Source organism: Anopheles coluzzii, chromosome 3 (assembly GCF_943734685.1).
Source record: "Anopheles coluzzii chromosome 3, AcolN3, whole genome shotgun sequence".
Lineage (NCBI taxonomy): Eukaryota > Metazoa > Arthropoda > Insecta > Diptera > Culicidae > Anopheles > Anopheles coluzzii.
This window is the reverse complement of record NC_064671.1, coordinates 84,545,792-84,566,137: the sequence shown is the minus strand read 5'-3', so window position 1 is coordinate 84,566,137 and position 20,346 is coordinate 84,545,792. Positions and strand designations below refer to the sequence as shown.

Sequence of the window (20,346 nt, the reverse complement as noted above, 5' to 3'; positions counted from 1 at the left end):
GGAAGCCATTGCCTCTGCATAATTCTTCGGTTCCTCACTGCACAACTCTTGTTGAAAAGCAGCAACCCCTTCCGGTTCACCTTCTGTACTTTCATAATCATCACTGCTTTCGTCAGACGACACTGAACCAGGTGCGCTTGTATTGCCAACCACGAAATCTTTGAACCTTTCTGGAACCTTATGCTGACGTTTACTGCGTCTCAACACCTGAGGCTCTACTTCACTTATGCTGGTAGATGGAGTATTCGTGTTGATATGTGATGGTATATCTCCCGCCGTGCTGTCGCTTATATGCTCCAAATCATTTTCATCATTTTGGCTGCTTCCCTGTACTTCACTTAAATCAAGCAACACTGTGCTATCTAGCTCGGGAATCTGCGCATTTGTATCACCACCTTCATTGATGAAAATGACATCGCGACTTTTCATCATGCACCTTGCAGCAGGATCGTACAACCGATACCCCTTGGTGTCCTCTTCAAATCCAACGAGCACACACTCTTTTGATTTAGGATCCCATTTCTGTCGCTTCACCTTGGGAATCTGTACCATCGTTTTCGTACCAAACACCCGGACATGTGCAATATCCGGTTTCTTGCCGCTCCACACCTCTTCTGGTGACAAATCATGGCTATTGGTCAGCGATCTATTTATCAGATATACAGCTGTCTGCACAGCTTCTGCCCAGAATGTTTTCGGCAACTTCGCTTCGTACAGCATACAACGCGCTTTTTCCACAATTGTTCGGTTTGCACGTTCTGCCATGCCATTCTGTTCCGGCGTGTACTCATTTGTTGTCTGATGCCGTATGCCATGCTTCTGTAAATATTTTAGAAATATTGCATTGATGTATTCTTTGCCATTGTCCGTTCGAAGCACTTTCATTCTTCTCTCACTCTGACGTTCTGCCTTCACATGGAAATCTTTGAAGCATTCTAGCACTTCATCAGCTGACTTGCTTTTCAAAAAGTACACCCACACTCGTCGCGACATATCATCAATAAAAGTTATATAATAACGATTACCTCCCAATGATGACACTTCCATGGGACCAGAAATATCCGAGTGTATTACTTCCAGCAATCCATCAGCTCTCGTTCCACTCTTACTAAAAGGCAACCGCGTCTGCTTTCCCATCGGACAAATCCGACAATCACCAATCGAATCTTTTCCGTTCATTCGCATACCATTCACGACACCATTGGCCATCTTTCTCAGGTTGCTTACATTCATATGGCCCAACCGCTTATGCCATATTTCCATCGAATGATCTGAGCATGCCAGTACCTTATTTCGTTCACACGATTTCCGTTCGATTATCTTGAACAAATCGTTCTCCATCACACCAGTCGCAATAACAATGCCATCACAATTCATTATTCGGCATCCTTCGTTATCAAACACGACTGTATTCCCCTTTTGCACTATTCGTGACACCGACAGCAAATTCATCGAAAGATTGGGAATATAGTGAACATCGTGAACCGGTAGAATACCCCCTTGTCTACTCTTAGCCGGATAAAGTTTTGCAGTGCCACATGCTTTAACCTGCATGGTCCTATTATTCGCAGCCAGGACCGTTCCGCTTCTATCCTTCACGGCTTCCAAGAGTTTGAGGTTACGTGTCATATGCATCGTGGCACCAGAATCCACATACCAATCGCTCTCTGCACCTTCACCAACACTTAACAGAACCGCTCCAAACGCATTCGATCTTGCATTAGATTGATCATCGCATTGTCTAGCGATGTGGCCAAATTTATGACATTTCCAACATTTGGGGCCTTTGTGATCAAATCTTCTAGGCTGGTTCTTTACGCGTAGCTTGTGTGTATCACGTTTCACGACACATATTTTTTCATGCGTCGAATCTTCTTCCTCTTGCAACAGAATCGTTTTCACCGAATCGCCCGTTATAGCTGTGCCTGAATTCTTTAATGCCATTACCATCGGCTGATAACGTTCAGGCAACCCAGCAAGGAGAAGCGCACCAACAAATCGTTCTGCAATCGTGAAACCGATCGCGTTTAATTGGTGGCATGTAGAAATCATTTTGTTCGCATACTGTTCCATAGATCCACAGCTCTCCAAGTCGGTTCTAATTAGCTTGTAAAGCAGACCAACTTCTCGTGCTAAGCCCGTTTCTTCAAACGCGTCACACAGCTTCTTCCAAGCTTCTTGAGCCGTTCGTGTATCTTTCACATGATAATAATTATGCGGTTCTAACAGCAATATGATTCTACCTCGCGCTTTCTTATCCTTTACGGGATTCACGGCCTCTACTGTTCCGTCGGCTTTCACAATAGGCTCGACGGCGTCCCACAGGTCTTCGACTTCTAAAAACGTCTGCACAGCGAATTTCCATGTCGACCAGTTCTCTCGTCCTACCAGTCGTTCGATTCCGGTATTTTTCACGATTTCGGACATTTTTGTGGATCTGGGCCCATAACCTGTTAAATATTTGTCGATTCAAAGAGGATTCTTACGCACGTGTTGTCTGGTTGAAGGTTTTAGCAAAAGAGAGCGAGGTTTATTCAACATCTGACGTTCTTGCTTATTCGACGTCCCGCTTAGCCTTTGTCGTCGTTTACATATGTGCGGATCGACTTCTTGCGCGTTGCACTTATTCAACAATATCGTATTTTAATTCACTCTTGAATGTCTAATGCGCTAAAACCCTAACATCCTTGTCCAAGGCCAGAGAAGTTACCTGCAACTGAACTATCATGGCTTACGTTTTCTACGGCTGTCTTTAAATGTAAATCGTTACTTCAGCGGCTCGCCCATGCCGGAAATGACATCGCTCGCCAAACGGACACGCACCGGCACCTTGGTTGTAGCGCTTACAGTCTATCTTTTTGATAATCGATCTGTAAATTGCGTACTGGCGCTTCTTCTCCCGCTCGTCCTCCGCCCAAACTTTGCAGGGAAAGAAAAAGCTCGAATGTACGCGACAGATCGGGCATCCCTTCCGAAGAGTCTCGGGGTACTCGGTCGTACTGCGCCAGGTTTTGATACAGCTTACGCAGAACGTGTGCTTACATTTGGGCAGTATGCCAAACCGGCGCTCAGCGGGTGGATTTTTCTCCAGCACCACCTCCAAGCAGATGGCGCACGTTTTCTTGCGCGAAAACACCTTGTCTATTTCCTGCACCTGCGCGCTAATGCAGCTGGCCTTGTGCCGGCGGTTCTGATCGTTGTCACCCAAGGCAAGGCAAAACTTGTCGCACAGGTCGCACTTCAGGAAGGTCGGCATGTTTGCATCCGTTCTGTGGAAGGCGCGAGGAATACTCAAATTCAATCATTCTATCAACAACAAAGCGCCCGGGGCCATTGTTCTAGTATACTTACAGCGATTTATTTTGTTTCGTCTTACAACGTTTAATCGGCTCGAAGATGTAGGTTCTAATGTTTACAGATAGAAAATAGTTGCTGCGCTTCTAATACCACCTTCACTTTAGCAGCTTATTCGTCGAATGTCTGTTGTTCACAAACGGAACACACTTTCAAGTGGATTCTTCCGAACTGGCTCAAGCGTGTAGTGGTGTGCGGAACGCGTCGAGTAATTTGGAGTACCGGTGACAGGCGCAAACTAAAGTGGCTTCCCCAACGAGCAAATCAGCTGACGGTTACACATATCCATAAAATGATGCAGAATTGCTAAGTCTCTGGAATAATGATAAAACATAAACAAATATCAAAATATTGTTTTAAACGTTTGTTTTTTTAAGCGAAAATGTGACAAGCATTGCTTATAATAATTAATTAAAAATTTAGTTCTCACACTTTAATATGTACATGTAGTTCCCGAGAGATACGCGGTTTTCTTAATTTGACAATTCCTTGACTAAATTGTACTGATTTGACTCATCTATAGTCTTTTAAGAAAGCTAAAACCACTTCACTGCTTGGTGGTTGAAAGAGGAATAATAATTGTATATCCTCAAATAATTACAACAGCTTCTCACAGGATACTAGGATCAATTGTTCACTTTAATATGGTCAAATGCAAAATAATTTCCATTGTGGTGGAATCGAATTAAAAATCATTCAAAACGTGTAAAATTGTAACCTACTGTGAGTATCATATCAAATAATTAATTTATTGGCTAATACTACCCTTTACACACAAAATTACATGAAAATTAGCTATATTTTGGCTGAAAACTGTGTGATTTGATAACGTAGACCAAAATAAGAAATTAAAACAAAAACACATCACACTCGATCAAGTGCGGATTACCGAGCGTGAACTATACGCGGTTTCTTCTCGGTACACATTAAAAGCGTATCCCGGGGACATTATGTACTGTGCAAAATATAGTTTTTTTTTTCAATCAATTAATGACTACGAACCGTGGATGTAAAACTTCACAATACCGTTAACATGATCTGTAGTACGTAGTATCATTCGACAACTATCAACTATTCTTATGGATATTCCGAAACCGACCCCGATTTCGAAGCAGGTTCTAATTTCGGAACCAGTTCGGATTCCGGAGCCGATTTCGATTCCGGACCCGGTTCCTACTCCAGAACCGATTTTGATTCCGAACCTGGTTCCGACTCCAGAACCAATTCCGATTCCGGAACCAATCCTGATTCCGGAGCCAATTCTGGCAAACTTCAAAGCTATCCGGAATCGATTCTGACAAAAACTTCATTTTCTCATCTCTAATTGTTTACGTATTTTGTAGGAAGCGCCTGCAGTAGGTGTAATACCAACGTCACACGAAGCGTAAACAGAAAAATGCATAGAAATGCTAAAAGTTTAGAGTGAGACACAACATTTACAATCCCTATCAAGTACCCTAGACACTTATCAAGCAGCCAGGGATGTAGGACACTAGGATGTGCCATTACTAGATGGAGAAAAGCACAGGTATGTCCCGATGTACGCCATACAAGGTATATGCGATTTCGAAGTTTGAGTTCTCTCTGCAAATTGTAATACAAAAAAACAAATTCATAAATACATTCATAAAACATACTTTAGCGTATATCAAGTAATACCTGTATAAAGTGGAGGTGCATTTCGATAGGCAAACGCTCTATACGGTGATTTTCTGCAAACTTGTTGATTGTAATTATTTACTTTTATTGTAATGAAATGTTTAAACTAACCATTCCTGTATCCTACACCGTTTTGACCGATGAATGTAGACCCCTTTGCTCCCCATTAATCCCACGATAAGCCGTCGTCATACTGCTGCCAAAGCATTCCCGCCGGTGCAAACGCTTCCGGTTCAGCAGCAGCCCGCTTCCGTCTGGCTTTACGGTTCGGTTTGCTTTTAGCGACCAGCTCGCCGGACGGAAGTGCATGACGGTAGAAACATTTCCAACCAAACGGACAAACTCCGGTACCCTTGCCGAAGTGTTTGCAATCCGTCAGGCTGCAACCGTGTTTATAGTCCTGGATAACTTGCTGCTTCGCTGCCTCGTCCTCGATCCAAAAGTAGCTGGGGAAGACAAAGTTGGACCGGACTCGGCACACCGGGCAGGCGCGCCTAACCCTATCTTTGTCGGATTTGCGCCACAGCCGGATGCAGCTTAGGCAGAAGGTGTGGCTACAGTTCGGCAGTATGCCGAACCGTCGCTTCCGGGCCGCCTTCTTCATCACCACTTCCAGACAAATGTAGCACGTTTTGTCGCGGGAAATATCGAGCTCAAGCAAATGGTCGTTTCTAAGCTGGTGTTCCAAAGAGCAGTGCGCGTGATGAATTTGCCGCTGCCCTTCGTCTGTTGGGTCGAGACAGTAAGCACCACACTGTCGGCACATTTCGAAGGGCACCTCCGGATCGCCGGTGGCAAAACATTCCTCATCTTGCTCAGCGTGATCCAAATCGGTTGGATCGAGGTCCTGGATGTTGTTGTATTTGCCGGACGCTTCGGCGGTTTCTGCTTGATCGCTTGAATCGTTGCTGCTGGTGTCCGGTTCACTCGAATAATCATCCATTACCCTTGAATCTTGGCAGCTAATGCTCAACTAAAACAGATCTGGAGACGAGAAAGAAAAAAAATACAAAAATCAATCACAAACACTCGAATGATCGCAGGAGTATATTATCCCGTACTTACCCTTCTGGTAGGCAATTTGCGCAAACGCTTTTGCGTTTCGCACAGTTTCGAATGGACCAATTTCGCACACCACGGTGAGGTCACACCGGCAATCCACAGCAACTGTTCGTGCAGCACCACTTGTCGATAGCTGCCGGCGGGAAGACAAAGAAACAACGTCACAAGCGTGGAACGATCACAAGCGTATCCTTGCAGCACTTACCTATCCGGTGGGAAATTTACGTCACACTTTTACGCATGCACTTACTCAGTAGGAGGAACGCAAGTTTACGCATGTAATGCACTTTTCACGCAGCACAGCAACGTGCACTAGCTACCTTGAATCGGAGGTAGAAGTGCATCTTGTAATTGCCAGACAACGCGCTTTTGCTTGCTCGCCAAAGCTCAGGTTGGGTCAAAACTACACCATTTGACAGTTGATCACCGATACAGCAACGATCGCACTGACAGCTCAGAAAAACATCAACTCAGGAAAGTATTGCTGGAGTAATGTAATTCACTCACGGCACGGGCATTGCTCCATCGCGTGCGGTTTTGTCGCATATGGCGTGAAATTATTTCTAGCACTGTGAATTTAGTGATAAAATTCGATAAAATTGTAAACGAACCCCCAGTTGTGGAATGCCATAGATGTAAACAAACAAAAGCCACAAGATCATTCGTTCAGGTCGAACCGGATACACTTTATATACATTATAGCGTTTTTCTGTTTATGTGTGGGTGTTGTTCTTTTGTGTGAAACATTCTTGGTAATCGGAGTCTTTGGAATCGTTCTGGAAATCACTTCGGTAGAGGGTTAAACCTTGATCTGCGTGAGAGGGCTGTGCAGTGTAAGCGAACGTGTTCTCGTTGAAGAATCCCAGTAACAGTAAGCAGATCCAAGTTAGCTATGAAAACTTAGCTGCCCGTAATCAACGCCCCAACCCGCACTGAATACCGGACGACAAACATCCTGCTCTTCGCGAGAGTGGGTTGAATTTTGGCTTCACCCTCGTACGCTTGCCTTGAGCACGTAGAAATTAAACAAGAAGATTCTTCGCGTTCGCGTTGGACCCCATTGTCGCTGCTGGACAGAGAACGTGGGGATGGAGGTAAGTGTCGCGTTTCTCTTAAGGAACCCCCTTTCTACCCTGCCCTCTTGTGTTTTAACGTCTCCACAGAACAACGAACACAGAGTGGAGCATCCCCAGGCAATGGCAAAGAAGGAGTGCAGGAGGAGTAAGAACGCTGAAGCGAAACTCTGTCGCCCTGGAACCTCGACGCGAATCGCAAACGGTTGGGGTGGGGACAACAAAAGTTGTGTACTTTGGGTTTTAATTTTATCGCCGTTTGCTCTGGGCTTCCGTTCTGTTCGCGTTCGTTTTTGTTTCCTCCTTTTCTGTTCTTTTATGCATTTTTTATTTATTCTGTTCCTCAGAAGAGAATATCTTCCGACTCTTTCTTTTCTGCTTTTGCTTTTTTTTGGCTCTGTGTAAATCTTCATTTTAATTTTTCTCCATTTTTCTATGTTTTTAGGTTTCTTCTCATGCTGATGGTGCACGAAAGGGCGCAGAAATAGGCGCTACATAAAAGTGGTGCGTGTTTCCCCCCCGCGTGTTCAAGCAGATCTTCTCGTAGAGGAAATTGCTATTTGACCCGTTTGCTAGGGCAGTGGGCGAGTTGGAAAGTTATGTGAGAGGTATGTTTTTTAATGTTTGTTATTTAGGAATAGTTTAAATCTAATAATCTAATCATTTTTGGATATTCTATATAACATTTTCTTTCGATCCTTCAAAAACTGATCTTATGTTAATTTAACAGGTTTTATCAAACCAATGTTCAAGTGTTGAAAGAGTTTCGCGCAGTATAAGAAATCTTTCTTGTGTAGTTGTATATATATTTTCAGTTGTATGAAAGCGACAGACTTACATATACAAAACCAAATTTTATTGGAGCTCTAATCTAACGATCCTTTCCAAAAGAGATTCATGCTGCGGGCACTCGATAAAGTTCTTACCGTCCGCACTGCCGACTATTCACCATTCTGCATCCAAGGACAAGCTTTCACTTTCACTTTTCCCTTTACTTTTTTGTACTAAAAAAAATTTAAATAAAAAAAACGAGTAAAAATACTCTTCATTTCCACGTTTTGACTCTGGCCGTGAGTAGCCTCTGCTTCTGTCTTTTTTTTCTTGTTTCTCCAACAAAACTTCCTTCCCTCTCGCCTTAGGAAGCCATATAAAGGGAACGGTATACTTTCATTTTATATGCTTGCGCCTTCTCTCTCTTGCCCTCTCTCTCTTTTTTTTTTCTTGGAGCGGGTTTTCAGTGTCGGTGGAAGGTAAAATTGGATTGTTAGAAAACATCCCATCGCGAGCCGCCGCCGCGGTGGGTCTCCCGCTTTTACAGTGTCCTTCACGGTTACTGACCGTTCGCGTAAAGTACGCGTGGTGGGCAAACTCCTCCAGCAGAAGGGTGATTTTACGACGCCTACCAGTAGCATCGCGAACGAATGCAGCGTTCCGATGGATGGGGGGGTGTGTGCGCGCGCTCACCAATGCTGTCGATTGGACGTTTTGGGGCCAGTGGCACAGTGACGCAGTGTAGAATTGGTTCGAAAATGGTGACATTGGCGGTCGGTTGGAATGCGTTGCTTGAAATAAGGGTCGGAAGTGAGAAATAATTTTAATCTAATTAAGTACAGCATGACGGCGTTTCGGGTGAGGAAAGTACATACTGAACACAAAGCATCGAAAGGGGAAGCTAGGGAAAAGGAAAATTATCAGTTTTTCTTTGCTTTTAAAATGGATTAATTTTCAAATGTTTTAAGAAAGAGTCAATTGAACCTCCGTATAATTTATCTTCAGTATTTCTAGAAGGGATTTCCTCTTCTCTAATTGATGTCAATATACAATTTTATGTACGGCTTCTTTGGAACCAACTCTCAAGGAACTTTCTTTGTATTTGCTTTTATTTTTTTTTGAATGCCTTATATTTCTTTTTTTTTCTTTACGCGTTGTTCTCTTAGTGGTTGTAGTAGGGTAAGCCAGTACAACTAGTACAACAGCATCTGGCCCTAGGACAGTATAATCTTTATAGTGTCAAACAAAATTTTAAACGAAAGATGAACATTTTCAATGATTTCTGATTTGTTGCTGTGTTAAGGTTCTTTGAAAGTGATACACTTTTAGGAATCCTAATGTGGTTAGGACCTCCATTTGTATTGAATGAAGTAAATCACACATAGTTAGGATAAGTTGCTAATTAATGCACACTTCCTAATTGTTGCACACTGCGTATAAATTGTTACATTTCACCTGATTTCAATCTAATGACTGATTTCAATCAAAATGAATTTCTTAGCTAAACTGCTAAGAGTTGTGTATTACAAAATAAGGTTTATTTCACCGTGTGAATCACTTAACAACATGCCCGTCATGGGTTCAAGCCCCGAATAGGCCGTGCCCCCATACGTAGGACTGACTATCCTGCTATGGTAACAAAAAGTCAAAGAAAGCCAAGCTCACTTCACCAGTGGGTACAGACAGGCCTTGACCGACAACGGTTGTTGAGCCAATGAAGAAGAAGAATCACTTAAACTGAGTATTTTGATTGAAATCAAACAAATATATCATTTCTCACGATAGAGTATTAATAAATTTGAATAAAAAAAAAAACACTTATTTTAGACCACAATTCAATTATTGGAACAAATATACTTCGGTCCTATTTGATTGCATAGCCCAGTTAGTTGAAGCTTAGGCTTGAACCGTGGACAAACGTGTAATGCAACAGCGTTTCGTATTGTCCTAAACACTGTTCTGCAGAAAAATACATTTCAAGGCTCTTTTTCGTTTTTCTTTAGTGTGTTGTAATTGGAATAGTGTGTAATAATTGGATATGGAGAAAGTGTGTAATAATTGGATATAAAGTGTGCAATCATTGAATTTTGAGTTTTTGTTATTGGATTGGATTTTTTTAATAGGTTTTAAACCTCAGTGTTTCTTGCCATTATTCATCATTTTCATCTGCTTGGAATAAGATGTAAAAAGTATCTTTTAAACAATGATGATGTATACTAGACACACGTAACATGCATATTTTGGTTTTATCCAACTCAAACATATGCAATACGTTGGCTGTTCCCTTAAGAGTACCACAATTGGAAAATTAACCTAGTAGTTGTACCAGATTCTACCAATAAGATTTTTTTTATTTAAATAAGAGTTACTTTGAACTCCATGAAGACCACATTAAGACAAATTCTTCACCAGCATCATCAATAAGTAGAAACAACTTGTTAATAATTTCCAACTGATTGATGCTAATTTCAGTAAACGAGCACCGAACGTTTACGATGCATGATCGTCACATCGTTTGTGCTGAGACCTCATTAAAAATGTTTGACGTGCTTTCTTCTAATTTCCTCCCTCCACCCCCACCACCAAAGTCATTAAATTGGCGGAACGTGGGAGACGAAAAAAAAAAACGAATCATACAAATTTCCTGTTCCGGATAGCAAACATACCTCTCTGGCAAACATTCCCGACCACCGGACTGATGGAACGTGATGTGCAAATTTTTCGAAATGCGATGAGAAATTAATACACCAAAATTGTTTACTTATTTTTTTCGCCCCCTCCTCCACCTTCCCCCCCCACCTGTGTGCCTGTGTGCGTTTGATGTGCGCCCCGGCGCTATAATTGCTTGGACAAGGAACGAAACGTCCGGACGCACATCATCGTTCGGGCCCTGGGAATGTTTGTGCAAAATTTCATAAACATGCCTTCTTGAAACAAAAAAGGAAAAACACACACACACACAATGCTCCATCTCTTTCTGACGCACCTACCTGGCGAGATAGCACGACTCTAAAGCACCACATTCATTATCTATCGCACGTTGGCGTTTGGAGTTTGGAGTGAAATTTCTTTCGACGGTTTAATGGGATGATAATTAACACCGTCCTTCACCCACCGGTCGGCAACGTCGGCTGGATGAGCTGAGCGGATAGGCGGGCAATGAATTTTATTAATTTCGAATAAATAATTTCATTTAGCCATAGGATTTGCTTGCCCTCCACCTCCGGGTGCTTGGTCCGGTGGTGAGGTGCAAATTTTGAAAACGATGATCCTTATGCAGCGTGACGCGCCGGTAATGCCGACGAGTGTGGTGGTGGGGGTAAGCTGTGGGATGGAGATTTTAACGATGAATTAAACATTATCATAATTATGTCATACGGCATTGGAAGTGCCATTTGACCTCAAAGTGGGCTGTCGATTGAGGTTAGGTGGTGGCGTCCTGTGGCGTTAATGAGATTCAAGCCATGACGCGGTTTCGTTCAAAATATCATTTCTGTTTGGGATGTGACTAGGGAATAGTTTCGGAGGAAACTGAAGTGCAAAGGACTTTGAATAATATTCTTATTGGAATTTATCATTATTACTGTATATATTTAAATCTCGTTCCAATGCAGTCACTTGTTATCATTCCCGTTCACAGTCGTTGTCTTCGGGCTGTTGTCGGGTATCGTTGGAAAGAAATGACGTAGCAGAACACAGCGCTTGACCAACATGGTAGAAGAAATTTTTGTTTTTGGACAGGGCCTCTTTACCTCTGAGGTTGCATGTGGTCCTAAACTCACGATTAATCCAACCTCCAATCCAATAGAAGACTGTTGTTCTAGAATTATGATTGTTGCAATGTATTGACAGAGGACTGGATATTGTCTAGAGTCTATACCTCTGAGGTGTCTATGGTACTATGGTGTGGTTTATGGTTCTATGGTATTGACAGAGGACTGCGTATATTGTCTAGAGTCTATACCTCTAATGGTGTCTGTGGTTTATGGTTCTATGGCATTGACAGAAGACTGCGTATATTGGATAGGGTCTATACCTCTGAGGTGTTAATGGTAATAGACCCACGAATTTCCCAGATTATTTTTACTTGCAATCGTACATTGAAGCCGTTCATCGAATGTTTTGGTGCTTCCAGAGCTTACTCTAAATCGGAAGACAACTTATATTAGAAGTTTACACCAAGTGGCTTGCGGAGTTGGTAATGTACAAGACAGTTTTTGAGGCAAAAGGGATGTCCAACATCAATAATAATAATAATAACAAAACACACCGGTACATAAACGGCAAAAGATTTTATCTGCTTCTCATGGTTTTTGCATAATACCGTACGGCAATATCTATGATCGAACCTCGCGATATGTGATACAACCGCAAGCCCGGGGGTGCAAATGAAAGCCGGGATTACCGTCCGTTGCGCATCGCTTCCGATACAATTAACCTCAAGTGGCGTTAATACCCAATCCGGATGCAAGGACATGCAAACTACCGGTCAAATCGGTCCACTTTTTTGTTGCCCACTATCGGCCCCGGAGGGCTAGCAATTCATACACAAAGCGTACGCGTATAATTCGCCACTTGATGCTTATCGTTTGCCACTGGATCGACTGACCTGAAGGGTGTCTGAAACATCTCCGGGAAGCCGGCCCTGGGAAAGCCTAGCACCGACCTTCTTCCAGCGTGCATCGTTCCGGGAGATGACACAAGCAAAATAATAATAAAAAAAATCCTTTTGACAAACAGATGTGTTTGCATGAACTTCTGGCGCTAAATCACTGAATCGATTGTCATCAAATCAAAACCAAATCAAATTCAATTTTTCTCTCCTCCTTATAGGACATCATCCGCTCTTGATCCTTGTCCTCCTTGAAGTGAGTTAAACTGCCGCAAGCGGTAGAACATCACCGCTCTTTTCCTACCCTGTTCCTCCCCAAATTACCGACCGGGTGGTAGCATGGCACATGAGTGAGAATCCCTTTTTCTGTTGCTTCCTTCCGGGCGAATGTGTGGTAGGATGATTTGAAAGTTTTTACCCGATAACAGAAAGGACGGTAGGCAAATCCAGACCAGAGCCTACCGTCCGAGGAAGAGGGGTTGCAGAAGAAAGCAAATCCTTTTCATTCGGTCATTGAAATCCTTCTCGAAATGGAGGCGATTCGATTGCTTTCACACATGCACATACGTGTGTACGAGCGCGAGGTATACAATCGAACCTTGGGTCGAAGGATAATCCTCTCTGGCCGAGAGTGGGTTTTCTCCCTGCCACCATGTCCCCATGTCCAATGCCATCAAACGACAATTGATCTTTGCAACGGACATTTGTGCGAATGGAAATTGCCGGCTTGATTTTTTTTTTGTTGGAAATATGTTTCCCTGCTGTCCGTCGTCCTGCTGGTTAATATTTTCCTCTTTGGGTTAATATTTTCCCTTTTTTTGTGGGTTTTTTCTGGGTTCCGGCTTCCTGTTGCGTGTTCCCCTTTTCAAACGATTGAATGTAAACCATGTGTGCGTGTGAGTGCAATTGTCAAAAACGTGCGAATTGCGTCCTTTTGGACACATCACGACCAGAAGCAGCGATGTGACAGTGTCCATCCGTTTGACGATGATGACACACTGTTGTGTTGTTGGAAAGTACCTTTTAACCTTTTTTGCCTATATGTAGGGCGGTGGGCGTACACGGGTAAATTTATTCTTCTTGGAAGAAGTTAAAGCATTACTGTAAGGATATTTAGGTGAACAAACGAGAATAATGGAAGGTTGTATGATCAGGTTGAACCGTTAATATTCTGTCGCATTTTATTTGGAATTAGAAAAAGGTCATTTTATGTTCGGGGCTATAACAAATTCTTTCAAGTAGTGTTACATAGCACAAATCAAAGAAAATACGGAAAAGCTTGTCTTTTCGGAATAAACAAAACGTATTATTCAAATTTATTGCAACATTTCTTTGATTTTGATACTGCAATTGCTCTGTTGCAATATAAAGAAATTATGCTTTCAAAGCTGTAACTTACTTTTAAATTAATCAGCAAAATGATTCAGCGTTTTGGAATATAAAAAAGCAAATTTTAAGTTTAATAATGTGATGGAAATGTGAAGCTATGCTAGTTTTACGGTTTAATGCACCGAGGTGCATAAACATGCAATAAAATGTTTAATAGAATTTTAGATAAGCCATTAAATACATGTTTTTTAATATTTTCTCCGACTTCAGTTTACGACAGAAAGATTCACTATTAACGAAACCAAAAAGCATGCACTCAAAAACAACATCTCTCATGATACAAAAACAACACCAAAAAAACACTCCTTCCCTAGCAGAGTGCTGTTAAGCGGCGCCGGAAAACAACATAATTAATGAGTGTAATTTAATAAGTATACGGTAAAATAAAAACAAAGTGACCAAAGTATGAAGGCAAGTGATAGAGCAAAACATCGCAAAGCCAAAATCTTTCCTTCAGGGCGCGTGGCGTAATACGCGCACCAGCCATGTTACCGTAAACGGATATTGGGCTATCTATAAAAATGCAAACAATTTCCCCCACTCCCCCCACCCAGTCCAAGACAGGGCAGGTCCAAGTGCCCGGCTTGGATCGTTCGGTGCCGAAAAATCACTCCCAAAATCTGCCCGCCCTGCAAAAAAGAAAATGTGTCGAGTGTGTTTGTGCAAGGTGCGTTTGTGCGGTAATTTGAGAAATTTAACGATATTAATTGTTGCTTTTTAACGTGCGCGCCCGTTCCCATCAAACCGTCCACGGCCGCCGTTGATGGGCTTCTCAGCAGCCGTGAATATTGAAGTGGAGCAGAGCCATTCGCTTAAATGGTCCCATTTTCGGTCGGTTTTTGTTTCACTTTTTTTGTTCGCGTGCGTCGCAACGCGCCCCACGGTACAGGACAGGACACACACACAGGATATACTCATTCACTCTAGATCAAACATCTCCGAAAGTGCCGTTTGCCGCTCTTTGTCAAGGATAATCGCCTACGGGAATGGGATGGGAGCCCCCGACGCACCGGTCGGTCCTAATCGTTTGGTGCGGTGTACGGCCACCGGTAAAAAGGTATCAAATGGACCGTCAATGGAATGGTGGAACCATTCGGGGGCTACCAGAGAGTGTACAGGTGAGCAGGAGCGACGCGGAAGAGAGTGGTGTAGGATATTTTAATGAAAATTTAAATTTTAATATCTCTTCACTAGCACACCGGGAAGGCTCAGCCAAGGATTTGAGTGCAGAGAAAATTTGCTTTTTATCATTCACTTCCTCCCATTTGGGCATGGGCACACACACACACAGCTTAAAATGCCATTTAAATGGCTAAACAAAAGTGTGTGGGTCGTTTTGCGAGTGCGAGCGAATTTATTATAATTCTTCCTCCGCCAACGGGGGCGTCCAAGTAAACACTAGCGGGAGCACTCGGTGTCCGTTTTTATCTGGCCATTTTTGAGGCGGTGGTCCATTTTAAAGGCGCGAGGAGGAGGAGAAACCTGTCAGCAAGTTGGGTTGGCAACAATGGTAATTTCTGTCCACCGCGATAAGTGCTCGTTACTGATGGGCTGGCCATCGAACACGCATCAATTGAATGCGGTCTAATGAACTTCATCTGAAGGGACCGAACGGTGCTGCTGCGTATGCCCAACCGAAGGTGACGTGAGTTGCTGACAGGTTTGTGCGGTTAACAGGACAGCTAGAACAATGGTGTGTCATTTGTGTGTGTGTAGTCGATAAAAAGTTTGACAGCTTTGGGCAGCCCGTCCCTGCTGTGTCCACCTTTTTACCCCCGCAAGAAGGCAATCAAATCGCAACAGCACAGTTTTTAGCAGTTTTTTGGCACAAACAAATGAAAAATCAAGAAATTAATATTGTTTTGGAGAATTTTTTGGGTTCTTTTGTTTGTTCGTTTGTGCCCCAGATGAAACTGTGTTTTATCGGTCACCTTTCACTTTCTAATGAGCTTTTGAGCCTGTCCTGTTGACAGATCAATGCTAACTAGATTTGAAACAGAAAGTTGGAAAAATGGGGACGAATCCATGAGAATTATGAGGAGATGCGGTTTTCCAGTAAAAAGTTTGTTTGTGCTTGTGTTAATGAGCATAACATGAGGGTGACATTTATTTTAAATTAAAAAGCTACTGATTTTTTTTAATTTAAAAAAAACACACATTGGTGCCCGTAGAGTGCGAAAAATACCAAACTGATTGCAGATCAAAACCGCAATATTAGCTCAATTTGGCAAATACGACGCAATCGACAAACAGCGTTCACCCCAAATCGCTCATACGGGCCACTTTCACGCGGAGTATATCTGACCCAGAGCCCACGTCAACGCTCGGCTAGGGGTTTCACGTTGGTCCTTTTCGGCGAGTGCGTTTGCATTCCCCCTCCTTATGCTCGCCGTGTCGTTTGAAACGCCCGAAAAGTATGCATATAAAGAGGGCGTTAATTCTGACTTATTGACAGCATCATCAAACCGAGACCGAGTTGTATGTGCGATGTGTGCTCTGTGCCGTGCCATATGAGGAAAGCGGAAGGGCGGGATTTTCTCGCGAGTGCTTACCGCTGTCACCGTCGATATGGGTCCGTCCGGTTTCGAACGGTTCCCAGCGGACTTGGTGAGCAACAGCCAGCGAAAGTAGAGAAGCTGCTGTGGACCCTTGAAGTTGTTGGACGTGAAGGATTCCGTCGTTTTCGATGGTTGTCATTCCGGTTAGCAATAACGGACTAATGCTGTTTCACTTGCCTAACGGCTAGCAGACGATTCCTCGGGGGAAATCATCGCTGTACTCGCGAAGGCCATTGAAAGTAAGTCTTACGCTTGCTTTCTCCGAGAAAAAGGGAAAGGTGTTACGCTACACGCGCGCTTGTATCACACATTTGGGCGCGTTTTCCGCACCGATCAGCACACTGAATCGCGATTTTTTTGACGATAGATAGGTTGGCAACTCGTGGTGACATTGAAGCGCAAATACCACATGTGCGATGTCTTTCAAAGTGTGTCCTATTCCTGCATCGTTGTTTTGCGTAGTGCACAAGACTGTGTTTCAAAGAGAGAAACTGGATAATGCTGGTTAGTGGATGGATGGTGTTTATTGTTGAAGGTTATGAGGTTTAGGAATTTTTCGATCGGATACGAACGATGCGGTATGATAATTTGCTGATGCAATGTTGCTCCTTGGAGAGCTCCCCAGGACCAGGTATGAAATAAATCCGACATTCGTGTACCAACACTGAACGCTGCAAACGAGCCGGTATATGTGCTGGCGCGTATCGTAAAATATTTAAATGGCTCGTATAAAAGTTGCTCAATTGGTGGCGGAGTTATGAACTGTTTGATTTTACATCAACCGACGAAGCGAGTGTACGTGTGGTGGATTTTATACGGTATGAAAATTGTGCTTAGGTAAGGTGAGATCTGCCATGAATCTGGCTTTGGACGGATGGACGCGTATGGGTATGGTTTTCATGACCAAAACAGACAGTTGTAAAGTGACCCCGAAATGGAGATATAAAAACAACGTGTAAGGTTGAAGAGGTGGCAACATCCCGATAAGAGCGACTCAGATCAAATGATGCTTAGTGGCATCATACAATTGCCTGGTTTTAGCATGTGTGAAGACGACAAAAGCTTCGATATTCGTTCTAGCACGATAGTGTAAGCCATTTATAGCAAGAATGGACACATAAATGAGTGTTTGATGGTTTATTACACAATTTATTTTGTTGTTTTGCGCTTAATATCCCTACCCATTTGATGTATTTATAACAGAATAAATCTGTGAAGGTTTCAAATGATATCTACGCTGAATCTTAAGCAACTATATCACTGAACATTCTTGCTCAATGTATGTGGTTGGAATTGAAAACGCGACGGCATTGAAAACGCCTAATAGTATGCAATATAATTGTTTTGCTTATTTGTACTAGTTTTATTTAAACCTAAATTGCGTTAGTTATTCATCTTGAGCGATTCTTGTATTGTTTTGTATTTGAAACTTGTATTTTGCTGATCAATGTATGCATCGTTCCAAACTGAAAAGAATCGTCTAAATCGTTAAAAAATGAATTGAAAAACGAATTAAATTATATTGAGTTATAGAGATATTAAAAAACGAATTACATTAGTGTGTGTTTGTATGAAGCTGAAATTGATAATGTAATGAATAAACATCATTTTCTTTTTTTTTAATAACTTCTAAATATACAGGTGACATCCGAGATAATACTGTATTTGGGCCTGAAAAAAATATTCCAAAGCAATGTGTACGTCGAAAAAGTCGTATATCGAATATATGTAGTATATAGTTTATAACTGAAGTTACTGAATAGTCGAAATTTGTCCTGTAACATAAAAATTAATTAGTTAAAATAACTAAATCATGTTCGCTAATGTACTAATTTTATTATACGTCGTTTAGACGATATAAATATTCAAGTTTGGGTAGCTGGAGAATCTTCATTATTGAGATTAAAGAAGATATTTTAAACAAAAATCCCTTAATTTCTTCCAAATGATAGCTTTAAACGGTCAAAATCAATATCGTCGTATTTGCGAATTGTCGTAACTCGAGGGTCTCCTGTAATCAATATTGTTTTCTACGCCTAAATGTATGCAATTGAGTAGCAATTGTGGATTTTTTTATGAATATTTGTTACAGTTGCTTACTTAATGTTCATACAAAAAAGGATCTTTAAAGTAGAAACAGCCCATACAACGCTTCTGCCCTTACAAATATACACCAACTACTATGGTTTCGGTTTATGATTGAAATATGATAAGGCACAACGACACACCGACACCCACTCATCCTGCCAAAGTACGGCCGAAGTAATACGAACGGAAGCTCGACTCAACCATTCCCAAAAGAACGAATGCCACGTGTTGTGGTGCTCTCTCCTCCCCAGAAAACCCCTTTCGCGCATAATAAGATCGTTTCGGTGTTTTAAGCGATCTTTCAAAAATTTATTTGCATCTCATCTAGGGCATAAAGGATACAGGACTTCGACCCTACCCTCCTTTTATCACAGAGTTAACCATACACACTCACACAAAAACAGAAATGAAACGACCGAACCGGGATAGAAAGTAAAAATGAAATGAAAACACACCGCGCACCGCACGGCGACGAAGGGGTGCCAGTAATGGGAACGTAATAGCAAAACGCGGGGCAATTCGCGAGGCAATGAAGCACACGACGGCACATGGCCAAAGGCAGCTGGTGCAAGGCTCGGGAATAGAGCAACTCACAAAGCAGAAAAAAATGAGGGGGTTACATTATGCAAATTTTTTTTTCTACCCTCATCCTTCAGCAACGGTTCACCCCCTCGGCTCTCGGTACGGCTCGGTACTGCGGGGATAGACGGCTTCTCTAGGTGTGAGTGGTGTCTCTATGTGTGACGCGTTTTTTTCCTTTCATTCATTTGCCAACCGTAGTAGCCAGTTTTTTCCCTCCGCAGAGTTAAGTGTAGGCGCTGACGATCCATATCGGGCCCTTTTAAGCGTGTCACGCGAGATGACGGTCGATTCCGTGGTGTCTCACGCTGTGTGTGTGTGTTTGTGTTCTTTTCCACTCTCTCGTCAGTTTGTCTCTGCACAGTTTGTTCCACCGTCAGGCATTAACCCCTTGTAATTGTCTGACGGACGGGGTGTAGAGGCGCCCGATGTGTAATGTAATTTTTGGTGCGCCTAGGATTTATTGCATGCTTTGTGATTTTTCACCCAAGTAGATAGCGCACATCACGCTAGCGGGGTTTTGCATGCCGGGGCAGGTTTTTACTGTCGATGAGCGCACGGTCCAGGGTCCCCTTTCCCCGCGAGTGTTTGGGGTAAAAATGTTCATTTCACTTTCGAGCTGTTTTATGGCGTCTTTTTGGCGGAAGAGTTCTTGTTTTTCCCCCTTGTATTTTCCACCGTTTATTCGCGTGATGGTACATTTTTCTTAACAAAATTTTAATTTACACTCGCACATCCTTTACGCACGCTTTATAAAGGAAATTATTGCCAAAAAGGGAGAAAAGTTAAAGAGGACAAAGAACGCAACACTGGCAGCATCACTGGTGCGTTCGGTTGAAGTCTAGTGCGAGTAAGAGCCGTGCCGGATCCCGTGGAGAGAAAAATAAATTAACAAAATCTTTCCATTCCACCGTTCAAAAGCCAAAATTTGCCTGCAAAACACAATCATCATAAGACAAACAGACGAAGGGAAAAAGGACAAAAAGGGGATGAAATATGGTTGGTTTTAAAGAAATTATAACCGAACGGCATTTGGACGGTGGCGTACCGATTTGTTATGCACTTCTGTAATGTGGCACCTTAATTTGAAGGATTAGTGTACTATATCTTTCCCTTCTTCATCCTCTCTCTCTTTGCTTTACATTCATTGTTTGTAGGGTAAAATGCTTTCGCTTTTTTTGTTTTTGTAAATTGGCACACA

General features: G+C 42.5%; 2 protein-coding genes across 3 annotated transcripts; both read right to left on the bottom strand.

Moving 5' to 3' along the window:
• Positions 1 to 2,493: 2,493 nt before the first annotated feature.
• On the bottom strand, positions 2,494 to 3,918 carry LOC120959354 (E3 ubiquitin-protein ligase makorin-2-like). 2 transcript variants are annotated; one of them, XM_040382661.2, is made up of 3 exons: positions 3,799 to 3,918; positions 3,352 to 3,668; positions 2,494 to 3,269 (listed from the first exon to the last, which is right to left on the bottom strand). In XM_040382661.2, the coding sequence occupies exon 3, from the start codon at positions 3,254 to 3,256 to the stop codon at positions 2,753 to 2,755; it is 504 nt and encodes a 167-aa protein (XP_040238595.2). In that variant the 5' UTR covers positions 3,257 to 3,269; positions 3,352 to 3,668; positions 3,799 to 3,918; the 3' UTR covers positions 2,494 to 2,752. The 2 variants fall into 2 exon arrangements, with proteins under 2 accessions (XP_040238595.2, XP_040238594.2); XM_040382660.2 differs by having other exon boundaries at positions 3,785 to 3,914.
• A 1,261-nt stretch (positions 3,919 to 5,179) lies between these two features.
• Positions 5,180 to 5,956, bottom strand: LOC120957654 (E3 ubiquitin-protein ligase makorin-2-like). Its single transcript, XM_040379963.2, has one exon. It carries the CDS (start codon positions 5,954 to 5,956, stop codon positions 5,180 to 5,182), a length of 777 nt encoding a protein of 258 aa, XP_040235897.2.
• Between the last annotated feature and the right edge of the window lie 14,390 nt (positions 5,957 to 20,346).

What these genes read in the sequence shown, in the direction of transcription:
- LOC120957654 (XM_040379963.2), bottom strand. Translation starts at nt 5,956, where the DNA reads ATGGATGATTATTCGAGTGAACCGGACACCAGCAGCAACGATTCAAGC.
- LOC120959354 (XM_040382661.2), bottom strand. Translation starts at nt 3,256, where the DNA reads ATGCCGACCTTCCTGAAGTGCGACCTGTGCGACAAGTTTTGCCTTGCC.